The sequence below is a fragment of the Corvus cornix genome, chromosome 4 (assembly GCF_000738735.6).
Source record: "Corvus cornix cornix isolate S_Up_H32 chromosome 4, ASM73873v5, whole genome shotgun sequence".
NCBI classification, from domain to species: domain Eukaryota; kingdom Metazoa; phylum Chordata; class Aves; order Passeriformes; family Corvidae; genus Corvus; species Corvus cornix.
Genome location: NC_046334.1, coordinates 44,072,086 through 44,097,620, shown reverse-complemented (window position 1 = coordinate 44,097,620; position 25,535 = coordinate 44,072,086). Strand labels below are relative to the sequence as shown.

Below are 25,535 nucleotides of genomic sequence, written 5' to 3'. Positions count from 1 at the left end.
TTTTCCCCCCTTAATCGGAAGACTCGTCTTTTGCCTTTCCCGCACCAGCTGTCTCCTGTGAATCCTGTGAAGGCAGAGGCAGGAGGGAGAGGGCTCCCCGGCAGCTCAGGCAAGCAGCGTTTGCGGCGGGGAAGCCCTGGAAGCGCTGTGAGGATCCGTGGATCTCAAGCAAATCGTTTTATCGTCTTTCCTCTCCTGCGCTTCCGTCACCTCAAATACTCAAACAGCGCTACAGTCCTGGGGTGCCTTTCCCTGGGGAGATTAGTAAGAGTTCCGAGCAAGACTGGGGGGTGAATATATTTATTCAGTACTTTCACATCTGGTTTATAGGAAAAGGAAAGGAGCCCCCAGCAGCACTTCAGCGCTCGCCAATTTACCTTCCCAAAGGCGAGCCCTTCTCCGCGGCCGCGGGGAAGCCGGCGCCCTGAGAGGGTGTCCCGCGGATGGCTGTGGATGAAGGAAGGCTGTCTTCCCCTGCCTCTCTCATCGCTTCTTTAGCGCTACCTTCGCCGCCACCGCGGCGAGGTGTACGTGTGTCCCGCCCCTCCGGCTTGGCCGTCGTTTCACTCCGGCCCGGCGGCTCCGCGGAGCTCGCCCTGTGCGCCCGCTCCCGCTCCGCTGCCTCCCTGAACCAGCCACCCTCTTTACCGCGTATAGATTGATAGAGAGATTTATATGATGATGATGATGATGATGATGATGATGATGAGATGATGATGATGATAACTTGAGCCCAGTTCCGCTCAGGGCCGAGGGGAGTTGGCAGCAGGTGTAGGAAGGCTATCTCCGCAAAGGAGCATGCTCAGCGCTCTCAGGCATGCTCCTTCAGCGGGGAGGGAGCCAGAGCTGGGCCGGGGGGCGGGGGGGAGCAGAATCCTCCCAGCTCGCATCGTCCTAATGCAAAGTTTGATTGTTCCAGCGGCCCCCGAACCGGGGCCCAGCGGGCCGGCTACCCATCAGTTTCCCTCGGCTGGGGGAACCGGACGCCGCGCTGGGGGCGAGCCGAGGGGGGGGTGGAGGGGTGGAGAAGGGTTTCCCCGTCGCTCCCGGCGGCAAGGGGAGGAGAAAGAGGAAGAAGAGGAGATGCCCAGGCCAGAATGGCTTCAGAGGCAACTTCTGCCGGGAACGCCGGGGGTCAGTTGCCGCTTCCTCCCAGCTGTCCTCGGCGCTGCCCCCAGTGCTCATGCAACGTCGAGAGCACACGGGCAGTGCCATCACCACTACCATCATCACCTCCACTATTATTATTAATACTGTCATGACGATGCTGTGGGCCGCGCAGGCAGAAGGGAAGCCGCGCTCGGCTGGGGCAGCCGCCCTCCCGCGCTCCCCCCGCCGCGGGGCGGCTGCGCCCGGCTCCGCGCCCCCAGCCCGGGCTGCGGGAGCCCCGCGCAGCGCCCGTGCGGCCCCCGCGGCCGAGCGGCGGACAGGGCAGGAGGGGAGCCAACCCCAACCACAGCGACTGCGCCCGGCGGGTCGCCTACCTTGAGCTCCTCCGTGTCCAGGTTTGCTGATCTGTCCATAGAGCGAAACTGAACGGAGCGGACTGGAAACTACGGAAGTTGTGCCAAAAAATAAAAAAGAACAAGAGGGGGGGAGAAAATAAAAAAAGGGAGGGGGGGAATCTAGTCTCTCAGTTTCCAGCCTAAACTCAGCCTTGTCCTCCAAACCCTGGCAGCTCCCCTCAGTCTCATTCTCCGCGATCACGCCTCCACCGGTTAAAATAAATAAATAAATAAATAAATAAATAAAATATTTCACTTTTTTTTTTTTTTAAATAACTCCCTTAAGGATTAAAGCGACAGGTGATCCTTCCCTGGTGAAATAGATTCGCATCCTCTGGCAATGAAAGGAGAAGACAGCAAAGAAAAAAAAAAAAAAGAAAACAAACCCAAATCCACTCAGTTTAAAGATTTTTTTTTTCCTTCTGCAATAAGCTCAGAAAGCGGCGAATCGCTGTATCCCGAGAAAAAAAATCCTGCTTCCCTGGACAGCATCATGCAGCAAATTTCAAGCAAATGTGTTCAAACTGAAGAGAACAGTCTGTGATAAAAGCCTTTCTCCGTCATGCTACCAGAGTAGTCTGGTAGCTAATTTAGCACCCTGTGAGCGCAAGACATTAGCGATGAACAATTTCGCTGGCAAGACAAAAAAATCCCCCAAGTCCTGCATAGGCTCAAAAATTGTTTTGCAGCTAAAGATAGTCTTTCAGTAATAATAATAATAGTACTGTATATATACACACATATATATATAATAAAATAAAGTCTGTAAGGTATAGTCTTCTTTGAAGGTTATGCTGAAAGAGTTGGGAGGAAAACAGGAGCTGGATCTCTTGCAGAGGAGAAGGGAGAGAGAGGCAGAGATTTCCCTCTCCGTCCCTGTTTTACTGTCCTTCACCGCCAGGTGACTGACTTCCCTCCTCTCGGCTCGCGCGGGGGGATTTCTCCAGCTCTCAAACAGCAGCGTTTCCTCCCCGAGCAGCCCCGACTCCCAGCGCCGCCCTCCCAGCTCCCCGCGACCCCTCCGCCTCCCCCGGCCCCTGCCACACGATCCCGAGGGCTCCTCTCGCCGGTCCCAAGGGGTTTGAATAGCAGGCACAGTGGCCAGTTTAAAAGCCGGTACTGCTTTTCATCTGTTTTGTAACTGCTTTGTATGATACTCATGTATATTTCTGTATAAAAATGAATATATGTATTTATATCTTCAGGTGTGTCTAAATTAATAAGGTGACGTGGAACTTCTCAGTCTTTGGCTTGTAGTGCACAGTTTTGTGCAGCTGTTGAGTGTATCATTGATGGGCTGCAGCTGTGATGGGGCAGTGTTTCTGATGGCATGTGGATTAAGTCTGAGACTCTCTCAGGGTGTTACTTTTACTAATCCCCTTTTTCAAAGGATCCACTGTGTTCTAGTTCTCAGATCACTCCAAAGAGAACCAAAATTAGATTTAAAAATTCATATTCCTCCCCACCAAGATTTTACCAGTTTTTTTCATAAATCTGTCACTTGCAGTTTTGGAGAAGATTTTTGTGATTTTTGGCTTCCTGATATCGGCTTTTTGGGGACCTTATTTATGAACTCCATCAACGGCAAATTCAGGATTACCACTTTCAAGTACTATCACCTGTCTTATGCACTGGTTTTAACAGGGTTGATACTCCTGATAATTTGACTTAAGTAGACAGACCTCATAGCTCAAAGTATACACTCTGTTCCCAGTTCAGTATAGATTTGTTTGCAGCTTCCACCACTTCAAGGTTAGTAGAAGCTTAAGCCCTGAAAGATGGCCAGTGATAGCTATTTCTGAAGACTGGATATAGCCCTCATCTTCTGGACAACCACAGATGCGAGGCAGACGCAGGCGAATGACATTTCTCCTGTTTGCACAAATGGTGCATGACTTCCAGGTTCATTGTGAATGCATTGTAAATGTTATTATCGTTAATCTAGAACTGCAGTTTGTAAGGATTGAACTCTTGGTCTGGCGTTCCCATGTAAACCTAAATGCTCATGTACAAATAAAAGACTGCCAGAGAGGACACTAAAGCCACTGTAGGACCTATATAAATTTAAGAGAGTGTTTTCACCTAAAATAAAAATACCACCCTACCCCACCCACCTCCCCAAATAAGAAAGCTGGAGAGAGGCCTCTGTAAGAGACCATGCTAGAGAAAGACATCTCTCAGAAGGCACTCCAAAGTCTCCCAAAATGTGTCAATAAGCAGGACAGGTAGAGGAAAGGACTGCCCCAGTGTGTGCAACCAACCAGGGGACACAGCATGAGAGCACCGTGGTGCCCTGGCTGGTGCCACTGGGTAACCAGAAGACTCCTGAGCCTCTCCCTAAATCCATGCCTGTTTGCATGGCGCTTAATAGATCAACAAGTAGCTGCCCAAAATGCAACTTCATAAAAACAGAAGACCAAAGACATGCAGCAGCCTGATCTTCTGCTGACTTGTTGCTACTACACTACAGAATTTCTTGGATTTGGCACTCCTCAATTTGTTTTCATATTAGCACAAAATCTGTGGCAATGTGATGCATTTGAGAACCCTCTGCTGAATTTGGCTGATGTTGGTCAGGAGCTCAGGGAAGAGACAAGGAAAATTGACAGGACACTCATATAAGCCTAACTTCCTTAGTAAACAAGACAAAAGAAATTGATTTTGACAGTCCCTTGAATAATACTTTAAAATATGTTTCACTCCTCATAGTTAATACAGCCTAACAAGTGACTTTGAAAGTGGGGGGTTTATTGTTGCTGAGGCAGGCATGCCGAACTTGATTAATACCAAACTTCTAGTTGCTTCAGATATCTTAGTTTTTATCTTGTGTATAATCTGTAAGGCATCTCTTTTCTCATGGCAGAGCTCTAATTCACAAGACAGGGCTGGCATTTTCATCCTCATTATTCAAGTATGGTCCTATGTCTTAGTTGTTGCACATGGTGTGGAATTATTATTTTCATTAAAGATTGCTTTCTGTTTCATTCAACACTGTTAACAACTGTGTTCTGCATAAGTGTCAACACAAAATTTTGCAAACTTAATATAGGGAGAAACTGAAACCAAGCCAAAAGGCTAGAGCCAAAAAGAACCAGCAAATCTTTAAGCAAATTAGAGCTTGAGCTCTGAAAATGATGCCTGAACCTGGTGCAGATGAGTGTCTGAAAATAAAAAACTCGAAGAAAGCAACAGTCTGCAAACTCACCTAGCAATGACTTTGACCTAGGCCCTTGATTCAACAGGTCAACATGTGGTAGACCAATGAAGGAATTATGCTAGTTTGTGTAAATTCAGCTACTTTAGGTACTATTTCACTTCTATTCCTGCATTCATCTGGTAATTTTTTCAGTTGTTTTTTTTTTCTCACTAATAAGCCACTGTGAAAATGTCAGTCACTGCCTAGTCCTATGTCTTTTCTGTCCCCCAGTCTTCCTGGTAAGGAAGGTATTCATGGTAAGCATAATTAAGTATTATAAATCCAATATAATTAAAGATTGTGTTGTCTGGATATAATTAAGGGCTGTATGGCAGGAGAATCCTTGAAGAATAAGCATCCTTGAAAACTGAGTGCTTAACTTTGAAGTACTAGACTTAGGTTAAGTGTAGATTATTTTTTGGTATTAGTCATCTAGACTGGTATTTTTTTCTTTTTATTGGGCTAGAAAGACTTGCTTTCTCCTGATCTATGTTGTACATTTTTTAGCAGAGCGGATTCTGAAATACAAGAGCAGGATAGAGAACATATGCAGTGCTTCACAATGGTCAGATCAGAGCAGTATTTTACCCAATAAGGAAAAGTTACCTCCTGAACTTAAAAGAATTAAATTCTGCAGTCATTTAAGACTGCATGCAAACAACAGGGTAGCATATTTTCCTAAATAAAGTCTGCAAAAACATTTTTATAATCATAAGATATTAGCAAGCTAATGTAGAAATTGCAGCCAACTCTCCCTATGATACATCCAAATACTGAGCAAGTGCAGTTTGAATCTGTGCAGGGAGCAGGGAGAAGGTACAGCTTTTTAGAAAGGACTCATGCTTTTTTAAATAGGCACAGTAGTTTCAGTGCTAGATAGCTATAATGATTTCTTTCTCTTTCCAGACATGGAGAGATGAGCCCCATGATGTCCCAAACAACATGGCACAGAGTGCTTTGTCTTCTCATCAGCACGTCTGTCTCATTGTTGGAAGACACTTTTTCTCAGAGGATTTTCCAAGACAGGGTCACCTAGAAGATCATCTTGTGTGGGTTTGTCTTTTCTAGGTACAAATATCTTACTGGGTTCCTTTAAGCTCTCAGATAGCCCATGCAGGAAGATAAACACCACTTCTTTCACAAAGGTGTGGATCATCTTGGGAGTGACTGTTTCCTTCTGACTGCATGGAGTTCCTTAGATGACTGAATCTGGGACTGCATACTCAATAGCTTAATACAGACACGACTGAACTCAAGCCAGAGTTACACATATGCGTCTGAAAAAAAGTTGTAAATCATTATGAAACCATGGAAAAATATGGAATATATCAGAGTGAAGACACAGGTGTTGCTCTTTCTCATTTCTCATCCTTTCAAAGTAGAGGAAAATTTTCCTAATGTACTATTAGTAAGAATGGAAGATTAATTCAAAACCTAATACAACTCTTTTGATAAATTTCATAGGTATTTTCCATTCTAAAGAAACCCCAACCCATCAAAACTCCTAAACCCACAAACCCAGTATTTCAGGCTAGGGATACAGATTCAGCATAAAATATGAGAACAGATGAATAATAATATAGTTCTTAAACATAATGACTTAATTTTTCCCAAGTTGTAAGGGAAGTCTGTATACCTGAAAATGTTTTTTTATGCTGCTCCACAACATATAACTTTTCTTTTTTTTTTTTTTAATAGCAAATGTCAGGCTAACACAGGTACATATATGGCACATTGTAGTTCCCTCTCAGGAAGAGTATTTGGAGTAACATAAAACAATTGGGCTGAAGGTACCAAACTGTCTTCCATGCTTCAGAACTCATCTCAAGCCAGAAGAAATAACTATCCTTGGCTTAGCAAAGGCTGCAGAGGGGCCTGTAAACCATTGCTATGCCCTGGGGCTTAAGAGAGATAAGAATGAAGAAGAACCCTAACACTAGAATAAGTAAAACAGAGCAGAGAGCAAATACATGTTTCCCATTAGCTGTTATGTTTAGGATTATTGTGTGAGAAAATAAATGTGTTGGTAACAAAAAGGTCTAACACTCATCCCATTCTTCCCTTAAATGCAGAAGTACTTTTAAAATGAGCAAAAAATGGTATGTTTAAAGATATATTGTTATTGATGGTCTGAGTTTGCATTGATTTGGATTTATTATGACCTTGGATCCAAACAAATATAGTGGCAGCACTATACCGTATGTTGCTCTATAACTTGAGGGTTATGTAACTTTTTCAAGACCACCCTTCTTCATCATCCTAGAATACTTTACAGATCTTTGAAAAGTATGAATGAAATCTGAAGGCAAATAGGAAAGATGGAGAAGTAAAGGCAATATTTGGATCGCATTAATAGTAAGAAAGCCTTGGGAAATGAAGTAGTTTGACTTGTATTAGGCTGGGAAAGATCAGGTGTTTCCTTCCCAAAACTTTTGTGCTTGCCTTTCTCATCATTCCACCCAATCCAAACAACTCTTCTCCTTTTTCTCCATCCCTGTGCTGTTTCTTTCTCATTTTCCAAAGTCTCCACCACTAACTTCACATGTTAAACAAAGTTACATGTGAAGATTCCAGTACAAGGCCTGTTTAAAAGCTGATACAGAGGAACTTAACTTTTTAATACAACTATTTTAGATTATGTTCCCTCTTAGGAGCTGAGATTCAAATACTACCTATCAAACTTACAGTTCCCTGATGTGTTAGAAATTGTACAGGAAAGATAGTACTTGTTGGAACGATTCATTATAATGCCTAGTTTGCCAATTAAATTAAATTATTTTATTAAAATAAGCAATATGATGTTCAGAAAAAATGTAAGACGATGACATTAAGAATTATTTTTTACTAGGGACAAAAATGAGGTAATCTTTTTCATGAAAAAGTGCATTTTCTACCAAATTGCTCCAAGAGATCAAATTTATGCATAGAATGATCCAACCAAGGGATGACATAGTTAGGGAGACTGCTTTTGCTCTGCAAATGACCTGCTTTGTGACCTTATGTAATTCAATAACTCATGTTCCTTACTGCATCCATTTCCACAATTGTAAGATGAAGGAATTTATATTTAACCATCTGTGTAAGTTTATGAATTAAAGAGTCTGCAAAGTATTATCACATAGTAATCCAAATTGCAGCCCAACAGTTTGGGTATTCAAAAAAGAAACACTGTTCACACTTCCAGAACAACAAAGCACAATATTTCTGCATCTCAAATAATTTAAGGTATTCCAATAATGTATAATCCATATGCATATTTTTAACCATACAGATTCCTGAAAAGCAAAACTTCCTAGCAAAATTATTCGCTGACCTCTAGCAAGCAAAGTGAGCACTTTAATGAGTAAATACTCAAATATATAATCAGGTTGAAAAATCTATAAACCTGTAGCTATAATGAAAATAAATGTTATGAATCAGGAAAAAAATTCCCACTTCATGTAGCAAAAAACATTTATATTCCAGAGCACTGCTTAGAGAAGCTGGACATTTCCATAGGAAAAAAATAGTTTCAGAGTAGGTTCAGTTTCATCAGGAGGCAAGTGCTTTTTACAACAATGGTATTTATACTGTAAGCTCTTGAGGACAGAGACCTTTTCTTTTTAATATCTGGAAAGTGCCATGCAAAGATACATGTATACATTAATATTTAATACACAAATATTAATAATATTTCTGAGTGAGGAGCATACTTTCAGAAAACCATGTTACTTTACAGCTCTGAATGTAAACATAACAGTGTTACGATGTAAACTAGAGCTATCTCAAAGTAATACCGAGAAAGACCCGGGTGCTGTGTGTTGGTAATCTGCACATATTTGTAAGTCAGATTTTGGAGGGTAAGGGATTTGTGTGGTTTGAGGTACTGCATGTTTATACGTGTGCATGGACACCTCTCTGAGCCCATTAGCAACTTTTGAACGTAATGACCAGCTTCAAACTGCATTATGAAGTCTGAAGTAGATCGTCCCACCTATTTGTAAAAACAAACAACTTGAAACGGGAGAGAACAAAGACTGTGCTGATACCTTCACTAAAAAAAAGGACAACTGCAGGGTAAAGTCAGTGTACTTTAGTAGGTATCCAGAAATCTGCAGGAAAACAGTAAGGAGCTCTATGCATAAATATGCAGCTATCAGACACCAAGCTTAGAGACCCTTATTGATCCTCTCTATGTAACAAGGAACAACGTGACAAAAACCTTCTTTTTTGCAGTTACCTTTATCTCCTCATTGGATCCTTTGCTGTCTAGTTAAGGGTGAGATCATCTTGCAACCTTTGATTAATTCAGTTAAAATGTCTGTCAACCATAAGACAAATCCAATGGAAAACAGGCTTTGTTAGGTGCAGTAGTCAGATAACTTCTTGCTACACAATTTTGATATTTTATTGCTATAATTACTACATTTATCTGTTACATTCTTGTTATATAATCTTTATGCACATATGTGCTATTACATCTATTTTCAACCAACAATACAGCATGTAAACAATAGCATGTTAATTGTATTAGGGAATATATGAATCTGGTTCTGTTTCTTATTACAAAAAAAAAAAAGTCATCTCTAGTGCTGGACTGAATGCAGCTGGCCATATCCTGTAGTCCTGTCAGAGGGCAAACACGGTCTGGAGTTTCCATATATGTCCTTCAAGGCAATATAAAAAGTATACATATCATTTATCTTTTCAATATATTAAGCTATTGGTCTAAGTTAGCATTGGATGTGTATTCCAGCATACTGATGAAACTTAGTGCTTGAATTTTAAGTTTGCTGAAATGGTGCAGTCAGAGAACTACATCCAGTAATCGTGGGTATTTTTTACCTCTTTAAGAGCAAAATAAGGTGCACAACAACAACAAAAAAGTGTTCTATTCATCTAAGACAGCATTAAAAAAAATTAAATGTAGAAACACAACATTACATCTAGTCAAACTTATCCTGCATTTGGGGAAATATTTAAGTGCAGAAGCAACCATGCGTAACTGGCACAATGCATGGCTTCTTGGAAGACAGTATCTCTAACAAACAGCAGCTCATCATGGAGGTTGCAGCTAGCCCTTCCAATGCATAAATTATTCCTCTTTTCAGTGCTGTGCATATCTGACGGCATAATCAGGTCTTAGTCCTGGAGAGAGATACCTTTTGTTCTAAGAAATGAAGTCTGGAAATAAGCCATTTTGCTTAATCTCTGTGAGGCATTACTCTTCAGTTTCATGAGGAAATGCTCTGCAGTCTCACCATTCCTCCCAAGCTCATCCACACACTGAGAATTTCTTGAACTCCTTAAGACAGATGAAGGCTGCCATACCCATCTCCATTGCTACCTAATGTTTAGTAAACCTGCAATAAAAAATGTTCTAAGGTTGTTTTTTATAGTATGGGTTGTTCTAAGGGGTTTTTATAGTTCACTGTGGGCTCTGTTTCAAACCCAGTCCTAATAAATGACTATTGATGACTGCTGAGAGAGGTATGTGGCGCATACCTCTGGGCTAATAAGCACATAGCAGCTGCAAAACTGAACATTACCACCTACTAGTACCAAACATCTAACTGCATGGGAGAGGATGCTCTGCCAGCAAAGCAACATATGTAAGTTAGGATTGAGTAGAAGAGTTTATTTCAGACTTTCCCCCTTTTTTACTTAAATGATATAAAATCTAATGATGAAAAGATCTTTCTTAGAGATAAACTAAAAGTAAATAAGATGCCAGGACAGTTCAAGAGCACTTCATGTGTAGCAGCTCTAATAACAGTATGAAATTTTTTCATAGCACTCAGTAATTTTAGAGGGACAGTGTTTGAATGGGTTGAACTAAGAGGTAGAAATAAAGGAATTTTAGGTGGCAGAAAGAGCTTAACTACAGCACCTTTGTACATGTTAAGAACCTTTACCATAGTTGCCGGGACACCATTTTCCACAAATGGAGAAAGGCTCAATTTTTAGGCTATTTTTAATACTTATTATGTGTTCTTTCCCATCCAATAAAAGGAGAGCAGATAGTCAATATTGCTGATTATAAAAATAGGGAGTTTATGACTGAAGATGAAATGTGACAAGTTAACCTTTTCAAGAAGGCTATATTTAAATAAATTATTAGCATCTGTTCTTTTATCTGATTTTTATGAGTCATTCATTCAGATCCTAATATATAGTGTGCATGGGGTTATCTCTGACAGCAAAGATTGATCGTAGTAGTCATCCATTTTTAAAAGAAAACAGCACAAAGCTTGATCCGAAAAGTTAAATCCGGAAATGACAGAGTATTAACTGTGCTACTAACTTCTATACTACTGCTAATATTTTTCCATAATCCTAGCCTATTTTTTTCTCACTTCTTTTCCAAGGGATTAATCCTGCCTTGTATGAGGAATATTGGCAAGAGTTAGGAGTTGCAGGGAACAAAACTGTGAGACATTTTCAAAGTAAAATTTTGTGCTAAGGAACAAAACTTGAAAAAAACCAACCACCAAAGAAAATCCAATGCAAGATGTGCATTTGTCTAAACTATGTATTTTAATGACCTGTTTAGAAATTTTTTACATCCTGCTCTACTCTTTCCTCTTTTTTTGCTACTTCTTTTCATTGCATCTTATTTAAATTTAGTGCTCTAAATCCAAGGAATATACTTTCCCATTTTTTAAGAAGAACTAAACTCATAATAATAATAATAGTAATACATAAGTGTTCTGAAATACTCTCTGACTTCATGCAAATCTACATACTGAAATGTGTTATGAACAAAGATGAAATTATCCTCTTTGATATTTATATACCACAAATACATAGCACCTTCAGGAGTTCCTCCATCTGAAATGCTAAATGGAACCACTTTGAGTGTTTCTGTCATGGTGGTCAGTGGTTGTAGCTGGTTTGCTCTGAAACACTGGCCTTCTTAGGTGGCTGTGAGAGCAGCATCCAGCCTTTTATCTGCCCCCCACCCAGTGTCCAGCCAGCAGTGCCTGAGTGGCCTAATGTGTGGCTTTTCCTGTTTGCACCAGTAGAACATGCTATTTGGTAAGTCCAGTTGAAAATAAATGTTAATCATCTAAAGATAACCCATATGAAGACCATTTGCTTATGTTTTTTTCATGTAACTACAGATGGAGCAAAAATGTAGAAAGAAGTTATTTTTATGTGTAATACGCGTATGTCTTCTGAAGCAATGCCTATGAACACATGATCTCACACATAGCCTGGGCACAAATTGATAGTGAAAACATGATCTTTGCTCATAACTGTATGCCCCCATTCTATTGATTCTTAACTTTAAAACAAATGGCTAAAAATATTGAAATTCTGATTAATTTAATTTTAACTTTTTGCAAAAATATTATCTCTTTCAATAGGTTTAAATTGTTATTATGTGAGATGTAACTGAAATGTTGGAGAACATTTTTTTCCAGGGTATCTTTTTTCATTTCTAGGTGGAAATAAAATAGAAAATATTATTTTGTAAAACTACTATTTTTCAATATTTGAGGCAGTACTTTTCTTACAATTGTCATGTAACAGATGAGAATCAAAACCTTCATCTCGGAAAAACACAAGAGCATTTTATTTATGCTCTGTTACACTTCATTCCTCTTCCCAGATTTCAATATTTTTGCAAATATATCTCTATGTTTGATGACTAAGCTATTAAGTTACTCATAACAATTCACAGTGAGTCAGCATATGTGATTTCCAACCTGTTCTATCTTTTATAACTTGGAATTAAGATTTAAGCTCACACAGGACAAAAAGTGGAATAACAGCAGATTGAACTGCACTTCTCTTTTCTGAGATGTTAAATCTATTTGGCTGTTTTCATGATACACAGGTAAGATGATTCCTCCTTAACAGAAGTAGCATGTACCACCAGAACACCCTTTACACTGTTGCTACCCCATCTTTCATTATTTCTAGCTATTCTCACATCAGAAACCTGGCAGCAGACTTCAGGGTAGAAGTCCAGCTTTAAAATTAAGTGAAATAAAAAGAAATGTTCCGACTAGTATCTTGTTTTATCCTTGCAAAAAGCAGGAATATTTCCAATTTTCAGGATCCTTTCACAAGATGAAGGGACAAGAGCAGCAGAAGCATAGCAGTGCCAAATTACAAAGAACTGGCTGTACAGGTGATCCCATCTTTCATTCCCTCTCTGCAACTGAGAGGTTGTGCCATCTGCCCTTTCAGCCTACTCAGTGCTGTGTCACTCATGAAGATGCAAATTTGGACTCCTCTTTTGTCAGAGCAGATGTAAAGCAGCTCCTATATACAGGAGAAAATCTGCTATAGGGGAAAATGTGCTAACCTCCAATATTTGGGTCATTCCAGGATCAAAAGCAGCCTGTCTTTTATGGAGCATGTGTTTTTTTTAATTTTCTCTGAGAAACTAAAATGCAGAACAACCTTTTTGCTAGGTCACTGGAGGATTGTGTGACCATGACTGTCATGCCAAATGTCCATCATGTGTTTAATGAAAACTTAACCATTTTTATATGAAGCCAGTAAAGAGAGCAGTGCCTTTGTGGTGCTGCATCTGAATCCCTCCTCATCCTCAAGCCTCCTCTATGATCTGAGAAGCTCCCTGATAAGCCCTGGCCAAACCAGCTGAGCAGTACATCATCCCTTGGCCATACTAGTTGGTCTGAGAGGCATTCCCTGATGTACCAGGAGCTCTCGCATGCTAAAGGTGGGAACAATCAGAAACATCAGCTCCCCAACCTAGGTGGCAAACAAAGGATAAGTAATTATCATTTGTAGCTTTGGTAAACCATTTTCCTGAATCACGGCCTGAATGGAGCAGCACTATTGGGAATTGCAGTTTGAGAGGAACTGTACCATTGTCACTGCACTTTGGGAAAAAAAAAGTGCAGTAGTTACCACCTTGGGTTGTCACCAGGATGGAAACTTACTGATTACCGAAGATAGTCATCTTGCAACCCTATAAACAGCAGAGAGGCTCTTTGAGCTCTCCTGGACTGCAGCAAGCTGCACGAGCATCTCCCTCTGAGTGGGATGCCTCTTGGAGCTCACAAACCCTCCTGCAGTATCAACAAACCATTTCTGAAGATGAGGCCTGGGCTGATATCCCCGCCACATCTGCATGCTCCTTGAGCTGCAACCCATTGCCTGTTGGGAAATGCAAAGGATGTATTTCATTGAACCTGAGGGGGAATATATTATAGGTACCTTTACACAAAAAAAAAAAATAGGTGGACATATTGCTTTAATTGTATGAATGTGATTTGATTATGATTTGAAAGTTACTATCTCAAATCTGTAGTTAAGTCATTGTTATAATTGTGGTGAACCCTATCAAATTGCTTTGTAAATGATTAAGAGCTGCTAAACCCTTTTGCACCCTTATCTTTACATCTATATTTTTTTCACCGCTATCCCCTTTTGCATTTCCAGGTTCCATGCAAATCATTCCAAACTGCTTCTAATTTGATCATCCTTTGTATGCCTTGATCTGTGTAGTACGTAATGGAGTGAACCTTGCCATCAAACTCGGTAAAGTCACATTTTCCCAAATTAGTATTAAACCCTGTTTCTGGCAGTACTTTTGACAATGTTTCCTTAAGCAGCCAAACCACTCATTCATGATGGACTTGAATGGGGTGGCGTGGAATGATAGCATTGCATTTACTGGAGTACACAGTGCACTGCCAGTGTATAAGGCTTCTCTAAAACAACATGGAAGGTTTTGTAGTTACACCTCACCAACAAACTTGTATCATTATCATTGCAGTAAACATTGATTAAAAGCCTGACAATTAAGAATTAAGTAAATATTAAGTGTTAAGAAAATAAGGATATTTCAAAGGGCTCCATTAGTAGTGTATGTTGAATATTAAAGAATTTGCTGAAAGAACTGTGAGGGGGAGGGCAATTGGGTCTGGCTTTAAAATGGTATGTGCAAAACTTAATGATTGTCAAAGCATACCTTAGTATGCTTTTGTTTCAATAAGCCATATGTGTGGCTGAGTCCAAGATGCTTATTTAATAGCTTCCTCTGGATACCTTCTCCACTGCAGCAGATACTTGCTAAGCGGGATACCATCTCCCGTACCTCCAGCTGGTAGAGGGGTGTGGACCCTCAGTGCTGCATTTTGGTATTCCAGGAAATGTAGTGTAGCAGTGAAATGGCCACTTTGCATCTGCTCTGCTTGTTTGTAAATAACTGAATTTAAAGTAAGAGATGTTCAGAATAAAGGAGAGGCCTGCATTGCATGTTAAGTCCAAGAAATGTGTTTTCATTAATGAACAAAGAGCCTTTAGATGAGATGCTCTAAAGAAAGCTCCTTTTATAAAATGGAGGGTGCTAGAAAGTGTGTGTCACTGCCACTATCAACTAATAGAGGTTATGCACTGATGGAAGGAAGAAGGGAGCTGGCAGAAGCCTGTCTCTCGCTGTCAGTTCCAGGCTGCAGGCTTTTATGTTCATTTGTATTGCAATCAATAAGGAATAGCTGAAATTGGGCTCTGGAAGCTTGATTTTATAGTTTGCTAAATTTCTCTTTTAAATTTAAAATAATTTAAAATAAAAAAGAAGTTTCTATGGGAACTATCCCTTTTATTCAATAAAAATATCTCCCAGGCTTCGTCTCCTCCTCACACAACCAGGACTGGCTGGATCTGTGCCAAGAGCTGCTGTGCTCTCCCCGACCTGCAGCTCCAGCTCAGTGCTGGGCAGTGTGGCAAACACTCCCTACTGCACCCATCGTGCAATTAATGCTGCCACTTCCTTCACCTGTAGGTGATGTTCCCTATTCATATGCTTCCAGCTCCCAAAACAGTTGGCAGCAGAGGACATTCCCTGGCCTGGGAACCCCTGGCAGCAGTGGCAGTGGCAGCATGTGCTGAATGTATCCTCACTGTCCTGCAGCATTGCCCAGAGCAATGGAAACCAGGCAGAGTGAGCAGAAGCAGAGTGGTTCTTGGAAATGGGAAATACTGGCCACCTTGGTCTTGCTAGGAGGCAAAGTGGCTTTCAGGACTCAAAGTTGTTTGTTCTGATAAAGTTTTGGATGTGGGAAAAAAGCCAATTCCCTGAGATAATCTCTGTTTCTGAGTTACAAAGCCTTAGGGTCTTTTTCCCAAATAATGAAAAAATATCTGCTGATATCAAAGAAATAAGATGATGGAATTGCTTGGGTTTAAGATATTTTTACCCATTATTGTCATTACCATCAACTGATAGATATGATTTGTTTTTCTGAACACAGGGAGCTTAGGACAGTTTGTCTGCTTAGAGTTCCTAAGTCTCCTTTCCAAAGGGCACTGTCTCCTCTCTCAGTTTGTGATATTCTGAAAGGATTTTGCCTATTGATGCAAACTGTATTCACTGCTGCTATGTTCAAGATCTTCCATTACTCTGTCTCCGAGCAGTCTTTCACAGCATTACCCAAACTAGGATCTGGGTTTGAAATGCCTGATAGAAATTTGACTTTAACAGTTTTTAAAATTTGTCTTGAACTCCCTGCAACTACTTTACTCACTAGCTTCACCCATCATTTATTCAGTCTGAGCTATAACAGTCCATATGAGAAAAAAAGAACCTATAAAATCTGTTCTGTATAAAATCTATACCAGTTTTTATCTCAAAATAGAGTAGAACATTTATAGAAAGACAACAAGACAATAATCAGATGTAAGTCTGGTTTCTCATAACTTTGATAAAAATTTCTTAAAGATAACAAGCTTTGTAAATACATAGATTATTTTGTATCTGTGTTGCATTCAGTTCTGTATAATTAATTTTCAGTACAGCATTTCATTAGATGAGCTATTGAAGAAAGAAAATAATTCTGGTTTGCACCCCTTTATTTTTAGTCAGGAGTAAGATGTGTTAGACTACAAGCAGGTATTCAATTATGAATTTTTTTAAATAAAAATGGAAACTTTAAAAAAATTAATGCAAACTTTCCTCAGCTGGAATAAATTAATTTAAAAGAGATCCTGATGATGAAAATATGTGCATTAATATCTTGGTATTTTTCTGGATTTTATTTCCCTAGTAAAAAAAAAAGCCAGAATACAATAGAATACATCCTTTACCTACCCTGGCTGGTCATTCCTCACCTCTTAGAGGAATGTTGTCAAGAAAAAGCTCCCATGCATGTTCCTTATGCACTGCTGTGCAAGTCAGCGTCCTAAATTACCAAAACAGAAAAATTTCTTTACATATGGAAAGGAATTTTTTTAATTTCAGTTTTAGCTTTTTATGTAATAATGTTTGAATCAAAAATCTCAGAAAACCAATTGACTACTTTAGGAATTTTTTTCTCAATCCCTGTGATGACTAGGTAACTCTGCATTCTTAGTGATGCTCTCTGTAACTTAGCTTGCCTAAGGGTGTTATAAAACAGGACTCTTCAACTTCTTTGACAACTATAGCCAGATTTTATTACAGTGTGCTGCTCATGGACCAGAGAACAAACAAACTTTATGACATGATGAATCACCTGGGGAATAGATTCAACCTGCATGCCAGGAGTTGGGCAGCAGCAGTGTAATGCATTGAGGGCTCCATTATATTGCAGATACCATGTGAATGAGAGCTGGAAGCTGATGTACTTATTTATGCCGTTAGCAAAAGACGTAGTAGTTCTTTCTGCATAAATGCAAACAAAATTAAGCAAACAAGTGTCAAACATTAAATCATCCTTACTAGCACATAGTCTGTTATTTTGACTGTATTATTCATGTAAAATGGTCTCATGGCTTTCTGATTAAAGGTGCCATAAATTATTTTCTTTTACCTCACTGTCATCAAGAGACATTCAAATGGTGGCATTTTTAATTAAAGATCATTCTACTTTTTCAGAAAGAGAAAAAAATCACATTAGATAATTGTCAGAAACAAAAAAGAAATTGTTCTTGTCAGTCTCACATCACTCTTATGCTTAATTAGTTCTTGTTGTTTGGAGTCCCTAGATGAAAAATGAGAATAATCACTTTCCTAGCCAAGATACAATACTGGGATTTGCCATGATAAGTAAACTACTTGAGGATACATGTGTGATGATACAGAGAACTCCTTATCACCTGAACACAAGAAATTTCAGAATGCTCTTTATCTCATTCAAATGTTCTTATGGCTTTCTGTTCACTCCAAACAATAGAAATGCATGAAGACTCCATGGAATACTAGATCACAGGACTTGTGATAACTCCTCTGTTCCTCAAGTATAGTAGCACTTTTTCTTTGGTCCCCCATATCTCTGAGAGAAGAAGGGAAACCTCTTTTACCTCCAGTACGTGTCAAACTCATACAGAAATGCTGCAGCATCTCTGTGTAGGAAAGCACGTGCAAAATTTGGGCTCTGTTTCCTTGGCTTTTGCCTTCAGCTCCTGCTTGGAGTCTTCTGACTGCCATTCCTCTGTTGGTACAGAAGTTAAGAGTTCAACTTCTGCATGCAAAATATTACAAGAGAATTTGGATACTGTAAAGAAAAGGCTCGATGGACTTGGACTTGAAAAATGCTGGTCACATAAAAAGAAAATGCATTTCCTTCATATCAGTGAAAAGGCTCCACTTTGCTCTCATTAAGCAGGAAAATAATGAGAAAACACAGACTATATGTAGTCCCTATTGCAAGAAAAGGCCTGAAGATGGACACTCCCCTATGTTACAGCTACTCTTTTCTCAATTTCTTCTTCAGGCTTTTTTCAGACTGTGTTTTCCTAGGAGACTCTTATGTTGCCTTGGCCAATTCCTGCAGGTTTCCCTGCCCAAAGAATCCATCAGCTTTTCCTACATTATTTTACAGGCATCCTCCCAGCACCCAACTCACCTTTTGGGCCTTCAGAATAATTTCTGTGCTGCCCTTCTGGCCTTTGCAAATTTCTGCCTCTGTTTGATTAGACAACACTTGTTAGAGGAAATATCATCTCTCAGCTGCAGTCCCATTGTAAGGGCATTTTACGAAAGAGATGTCTTTTTATGTGAGTACAGTTAATGGATAATGGCCCATTATCAAGAAGCTGTGACTTTGCTATGGGTTTTCTTTCAGCAGTGGAAGTCTTTACTGTTGTTAGCACACAAATTTCTGGAACATTTACACAGAAGCAATTAAGGCCATATTCAGATAGGCTATTATTCTGCCTAATGGGTACATAATAGGTACTTAATAGATATTTAGGCACCTATTATGCTTACCGGTTCAAAAGAGCAAAATTATCAGGCTCTTTTCCCAGGACAACCAGAGGAATTGTCATGATGAGGAGGCCTAACAGACATCAGGATGCGCTATATTAGGGCTTCAAATTCATTGTTCTGGGCAAAAGCACAGAGGATTTCTTCTGCACTTCCTCTGAAGGGGTTTTTCTCTTCAAAGCAGAGCTCTAGGAGTTTCTGCAGCGTCACAGACTTGGTGCTTGTATGAAAGGACCTGATGCAAGGAGCAAGTGAATCTATCACAAAGTGTCACAAGCTTCTCTGAGTATAGGCTCTGTACTTTAAAACTAGATTTTTTTCTTTCATTTAAACTATAAAATGCTGTGTGGAAGTTATTTAAATACCCTTTTTTCATTTAAATACCCTTTTTTTCATTTAAAATATGAAAAGAAAAATGTAAAAGGTGTTAAATGCAGAATTGTAAAAACTTTTAGTATAATCTTTTTCCTGTAATATGCAAAATAGACCACAAGTAGTAACTGCTCTGATAGCTTGTAGAAAATAAGCACTTCTTGGTTCGTTGCAGAAGTATATTAATAGATTAATTAGTTATATTCCAAATGCATTCATGCCTAAAACATCTATAAAATTTGAATAGATTTTACCTCTGAAAGAGCACATGGGGCTCTTCACTCCCTCTTATCCTCCCAACCTTTCTGGTCATGCAGATTTAAAGCAGCTGCCAGGAATCAGGCTGCCATTCAGTGAGCTAAACAGAAGCCACTGCAATGGAGAATAAATAAACCAGAGGCCCTTGGCAGTGGTCTAACAGATTGAAGGAAGCATTTTCATCTGCAAAAAGAGACCCAAATCAACCAATACAAAACAAAACCATTAAGGCCCTGTTAGAAAAAATAATAAGTTTAAAATTTTTTTGTATAACTTTAGTCAACAACATCCTGGCCAGAATAAAGTAATGCCTTAATCCTCTAACATTAAAAGTGTTGTTGGAAAGTTTTTGTTTTTCCCACAGTTTAGGTGACAGCCCCAGAAGTCCAAAGAAAGTCTTTTAAAGCATGCAAAGTCAACACAAAAGAGAATAAACCCAGGAGCTTTGCAAAAAGATAAATATTCCCCCCCTTCTCAGATAAATTATAATCAAGCTCAGTCAGCCACTTCAAGTTTACAGGTGGAAATTCAGCCTCTCTTCTCTCCGTGCTTCCCCTGTCTGGTGCTTTCTGATGCCTCCTAGTAGCAGTGCCTGCCTTCTTACACTGCATTTGCTGGAATTAGGAAACAACTGTGAGGATTTCTCTTGGAAAAAGCATTGGATTTATCCCAGATGTGGGATCAGTCACAGTATGGAAAGAATGGAAACAATCTTTCGCTTAAGATGCCATTAAAACAAAATCTGTGTAGTTTTTGAGCACATCATCTTTACATAAAATGATAGTTCTGATGATAAAATATTTAAACCTGGCTCTCAGAGGATCTCTAATTCTGCCTGTGGATCCCCACAGAAGTTCTTTAGACATTTCAAACATTCTGGTAAGACTCCACAAAACTGTTTTTACTGTCTTTTAGTGATGAAACTCTACACCATTGTTTCCTGATGCAAGTTGAATCCCAGCAGCAGAATGTATGATTTTAAACCCAAAGGTGAAGAAGTCTGAGTTTCTAATGCTCTACTAATAACTCTGCTTTGGCAGCTTGCAAACCAAATGCTGCAAGCTGAGAAGTAAATCAGATCAAAACAATTCCAACGACCCAAATGCAAAGCAGGAATAACACATATTTCCAGAATTCCTTCTGGTTTTCCTTCTGGCCTCCTCTTCCCAGAAAAGGGGTGCACAAAACCTCTGAAGAGTCCCTCTCTCCAGTGTAACCCTGGGAGCCACACCTGTTGGCTGCTGCCCACACTGCCTAGTGGTGCCAGGGCGCAGATATAAAAAAACTAATTTTCAAAGCTGAAAAATTCGTGTCTTTTAACCCATTCGTCATTGCAGTGAGGAAAGCAAATTTCATAAACTTCTGAATTTGGAAACATTTTCCCTTCTTCAGTTCCTCAAAAAAATAAAATGTACTGTGACCAAAAGATTGAATGTCACTAGCCTTAAAAACCTGATGAGCTCACTCAGAGAGAAGGCGAGAGCTTAAAAAGCAGTCCTCATTTGCATAATCTTTCTAGGACATTCCTAATGGACCCAAAATTGCAATGGTCAAAATAATCACATATTTTGAAGTTAATAAAAGATGTGTTAAGAGGTCTTTCAGCAATCCTATTAAACTATCTTAATTTTACATGGTCTTAAACTCCATTCATCTACATGTACGGGGTAAATTACAGTCTCAACTGAATATGCCACAATCATTAGATCAAACATCTTTCATTTAATACCGATCATTTACCCAGGATTATGCAAATAAATAAACAAATAGAAATTTAATCCTACCAAATCACCCAGCCTTATTGCCTTAGCAGAAACTTCAGAACATTTCTCTCACTGGTTTTTGAAAAAATTGCTGTTCATAAAAGATAGAACTGTGTAGACATCTGTATACTTGTTAGTGAAATGCGTTGTAAGTAGAAGCTGGTACCTGAGGGTCTGAAGCATAGAAAAGGAGGCAATACATGAGTTAAAAATGTACTTGACAAATATGTGGAGAAAATCGAAAGATAAATACCAAGACCTTTGTTCAGGAAATCCAAGACCCACAATACTTAGAGTCCAGGGAGGTATCACTACATGTTGCCCCTGTTCTTTTGGGGTTTTTCTCCATGTATGAAGCATTAGTATCTGCAGCAGTTTGGAAACTAGAGGTATGAGAAGGAACAGCTAGAAGAGTAAAATGCTAACGACAGAGTGAAGACTACTTAGCACTACATACTCTCCTGCACTTTGCTTATCAAAATTCCCCTTAAAAATTGAAGTAAGAAATCAAGTAAGGCACTTATTTTACTAAAACATCAAAGTAAAAGAAACTCTTAGACAAAAAAAGGAATTTTCACAGAAATTAAAGCCTAGAAGAAGAAAAATATGAAATAACATAGAAACTTTAAACCATTAGTATGAATTTATTTTTCTAAGTATAAACCCCGAGCAATAAAAGCAAAAAGAGATTTCAAGGAACAAGTTGTTAGTTGCATAAAAATGAAAATCCCCGGTTTCATTCAAACATATCAGAAGCAGGAATCCAACCAGAAATAAAGTTTAATAGACAACTGAAATATATTGACTGATGTTGAGAAAGACAAGGCCATAGCATAAAATTTAAATTCATTCTTTTCACAAATACACAAAGAAGGAGGAGGAGGAGGGAGCAACTGTCTCATATTAAAGTGTCGGATGTCAGAAGAGTTCAATAGAATACCTTGTAGCAAGATATCAATACAATTTCTTAACTAGGAGAACTAAGGAAATTCAAATATCAAATTGCTGAAATACTGACTATGGTAACCAATCTGTCAGTCAAATTAGCCTCTCTGAAGGGCAGCAGGAGGTATCTGGATATTTCTAGGTGCTTGATTTCAAAACTGAGACTTGTAAATAAATGCTATGAGAAAGATAGGCTTATTAGATAGTGAAGTAACTATAATGCATTGAAAAAGGTCAATATGCTTTATGTAAAGGGAATGTGATTTGCAACATAATTTTTGCTTCTCAAATCTGCTGGAGTCCTTTGACAGTCAGTGGTGTGGGTAAAAGATACGTTTAGAATAGTGAGCTAAAATCTACAGCTGACTGTGAAGACCTGCAGGAATATCTTGTGATATTAACTCTGCAAATGGGAATGAAATGGCAGATAAAATTCAGTGTCAATGAATGCAAAAAAATGCATTTGGTGGGAGAAACACAATAGCCCTACTACAGATGCACAATAATGAGCTCTAAAAGATCTTGTAGTCATTATAAGTAGATTTTTGAAAGCATCAGCTGAATGTTCAGAGGCAGTTAGAGTGGTAAATAGAATTTAGGAAATATTATGAAAGTAATAAAGAATAGAAATTGTCGTTATGACACCATATATGTCTGGTGAGTCTACGTCTTGTGGATGTAATTCTGATCATCCCTGTTAAAAAAAAGCAGCAGAAGTAGGGCAGTTTTAGAGGTAGAAGATAAATCAGATCAGAAATATGGAGATCAAAAATACTCTTCGCTTTAGAAACGAGACGGCTGATAGGAGGAGTGTATAACAGGATTATGTAAAATCTCGAACAGTGCAAATACTATAACCAAGTGAAGTTTACCTCACAGCAAAATTGTTACGGAACACACTTAAAAGAAATTAAAGAGAAGGTCTTATTATTAATAAATACAATATAGTCACAGTTTTCATGGAATGATAGAGTTTAATATAAGGGCTAGAAGAATCGGGAAATTAATGTATGATAGGCTAATCAAACATCAGTAAAAGGAAATGTCCGGAGAACAATCTCAAGACCAAAAAGTCCTTACCTGCTGGTTACCAACAACTCAGTAACTGTACCAAGAGAGGTGCAACTTTTTTGTACTTACACTCCTTTTAACCTTTCACTTGAATCATCCACTGTACATCACTTCTGAGACCTGGTGAGGTTTGCTGGCTTTCATACAAGAGAGATTCTTGCTGGCAATTTGCATTCTCTTTTACTGACCTTTGTCCAAACCTTACCTCTTTGGTGAGTTCACTCCTGTAAATAAATCATCATATTGAAGATGTGTCAATAGACAGGAAATTTCAAAAGGCCTGTGGTAATTAACCCCAAAGCTTCTCTCTGCCTTAAAATTTAAGAATCACCAGTGTCTTTTCTAGAACTAGTCAGGAGACTCTGAGTTGCAAGTTTTCCTACTGTACAAAGCGTCCACTTCGGACTACGATTTTTTTAAAATAAATATTTAAGACAGAAATCTTTGTAATTCCTTTAAGTAAGGTTTTTATGAAGCATCTGAAATAGAATCTGTTTTGATAGATTATTTACTGATCACATTATCAAAAGCCTATCCTATTCCTCACTGAGTCTTGTTCTAAGTATGGGGAGAAATAAGCCATTGAAAAAGCACATCCTGTATTTGTCCTATTGAACTTACTAAATAAATAAGAATATATTGAAATAATATGAATTTAACTAACCAGGTAAGATTCCATTCACTTAAAAAAAATAAATATTAGAGTTTAGAAAGCAACGTCCACATTAATGAGAGGAAAAATTTTTTGTATATGTTTGGGATTTTCTTTCCCCAGATCTTTTGACTGGTATTAAATTGAGTAACTAAACAGCTGTAACAATCTGCCTTAGAAATAGCTTTATTTAAGTGATGAGAAGGGAGTTTTTGAGTTGGATTACGCCTTCCAAAGCACAGATGTATGTCTGCACATTGGAAGAGAGGGAGGTTCTTATGAAATCAGTTCTTGTTATCTCCATGTTTAAATTGTCAATAATTTCAAGGAAACATAAAAATATAGCAAGTGCAACTTAAAGGTCTCACATGAAAATTGGGGAGCAATAAGTTTCATTGATGATGACAAGAAATTGCAGAAAGTAACTTGATTGTTTGCTCTCAGGATACAAGCAAACAAAATGTATGTTAATTCCATCAAGCATGTTGTTGCATATCAGAGACAGAGGAGCACAATAGTTCTTTGCAGAGCAGTGACTGTAACCTAGTAAGCAGGAAAAGAAAAAGTTTTGGAATATAGCAAGAAGGAGGGGGAGATAATATTTCTTACATTTTCTTACATATGAAGTAACCGTTCATGCTTACACTCCCTACAAATGTCGATGTGATTTTTGATTATAGAAATAGGAGAGTTTCCAGACTAGAGAGACTTCTATGCTACTGTAACATTTATTGGAAACATTCACAGTATATTTTAGTAACATCTTTAATGGTAAACAAAGGTTCACATTTTTTAATCTTTGTGGAGATAATTATTGAGACTGGATGATGTAGAACTGTGCAGTCTCAGCCAGAAACAAATTATGGGCAGGAATAATTGTTTCTTTAGGTAAATTCATACTTTACATATATTTATATATATTTCATAATTTATAGAGATAATATTCATAGAACCGTTCTAAACAGGTTAGGCTGACATGGGTATTTATACAGAATTTTAAAAATACATTATCTCCTTTTGTTTTTATGATACGTATTTATTTTTTAGATTGTTTTTATCATGCTATGAAATAATAAAATATTACTGAAATATAAATACATATATCTCTGGGAATATGAATATTGAAAAAGTAAATTTATGCTATTAAAAATTATTTATTAATTTGATAGCATGAGAACATGAATTTTTCCTAGTTTCCTTTTTTTTTGCTATTGCACTGCCTTACATGTCTATGTATTTTGTCTTCTCAGCATCAGCCATCACTAAAACTCAATGATATTGATGAAGTAAATACTCTGCTGTAAACTTTCCTCTGAGGGGGTCCCATCAGTGACAGATGTTGATTCAGAAATGCATGCTGTGACTATCCCAGCAGTATCACATAACCATGTTTCCTTTATTTTGCTTTTTTCTTGAGTTCAGCTGCTCTTCAAACCATTTTTCTTACCTTACCTGTGAAGATTTCAATTTAATCTGGAACAAAACTAGCAATTCAACCAATTTGAATGCAGTCTTCTAAACCAGCCTCATCTCCTCATTGCCTTTGGATAATGAAAGCTTCCAGATATGAAATCTCCAATTGTGTGAAAAAATGAACTCCTTAAGTTATTGGTATCACTTTAGA

General features: G+C 38.6%; 1 protein-coding gene across 3 annotated transcripts in view; it reads right to left on the bottom strand.

Annotated features, from left to right (window-relative positions):
• SGCZ (sarcoglycan zeta) overlaps nt 1-2,366 on the bottom strand; it is a 411,452-nt gene extending 409,086 nt beyond the window's left edge. For all 3 annotated transcript variants that reach the window (XM_010401616.2, XM_010401614.2, XM_039551626.1), the window contains exon 1: nt 1,485-2,366. Coding sequence is in view for 2 of the 3 variants with exons in the window: in XM_010401614.2 (XP_010399916.1) it covers nt 1,485-1,523 (39 nt within the window). In the remaining variant the exon portion in view is untranslated. The remainder of the gene's footprint in view (nt 1-1,484) is intronic.
• Nucleotides 2,367-25,535: the final 23,169 nt, after the last annotated feature.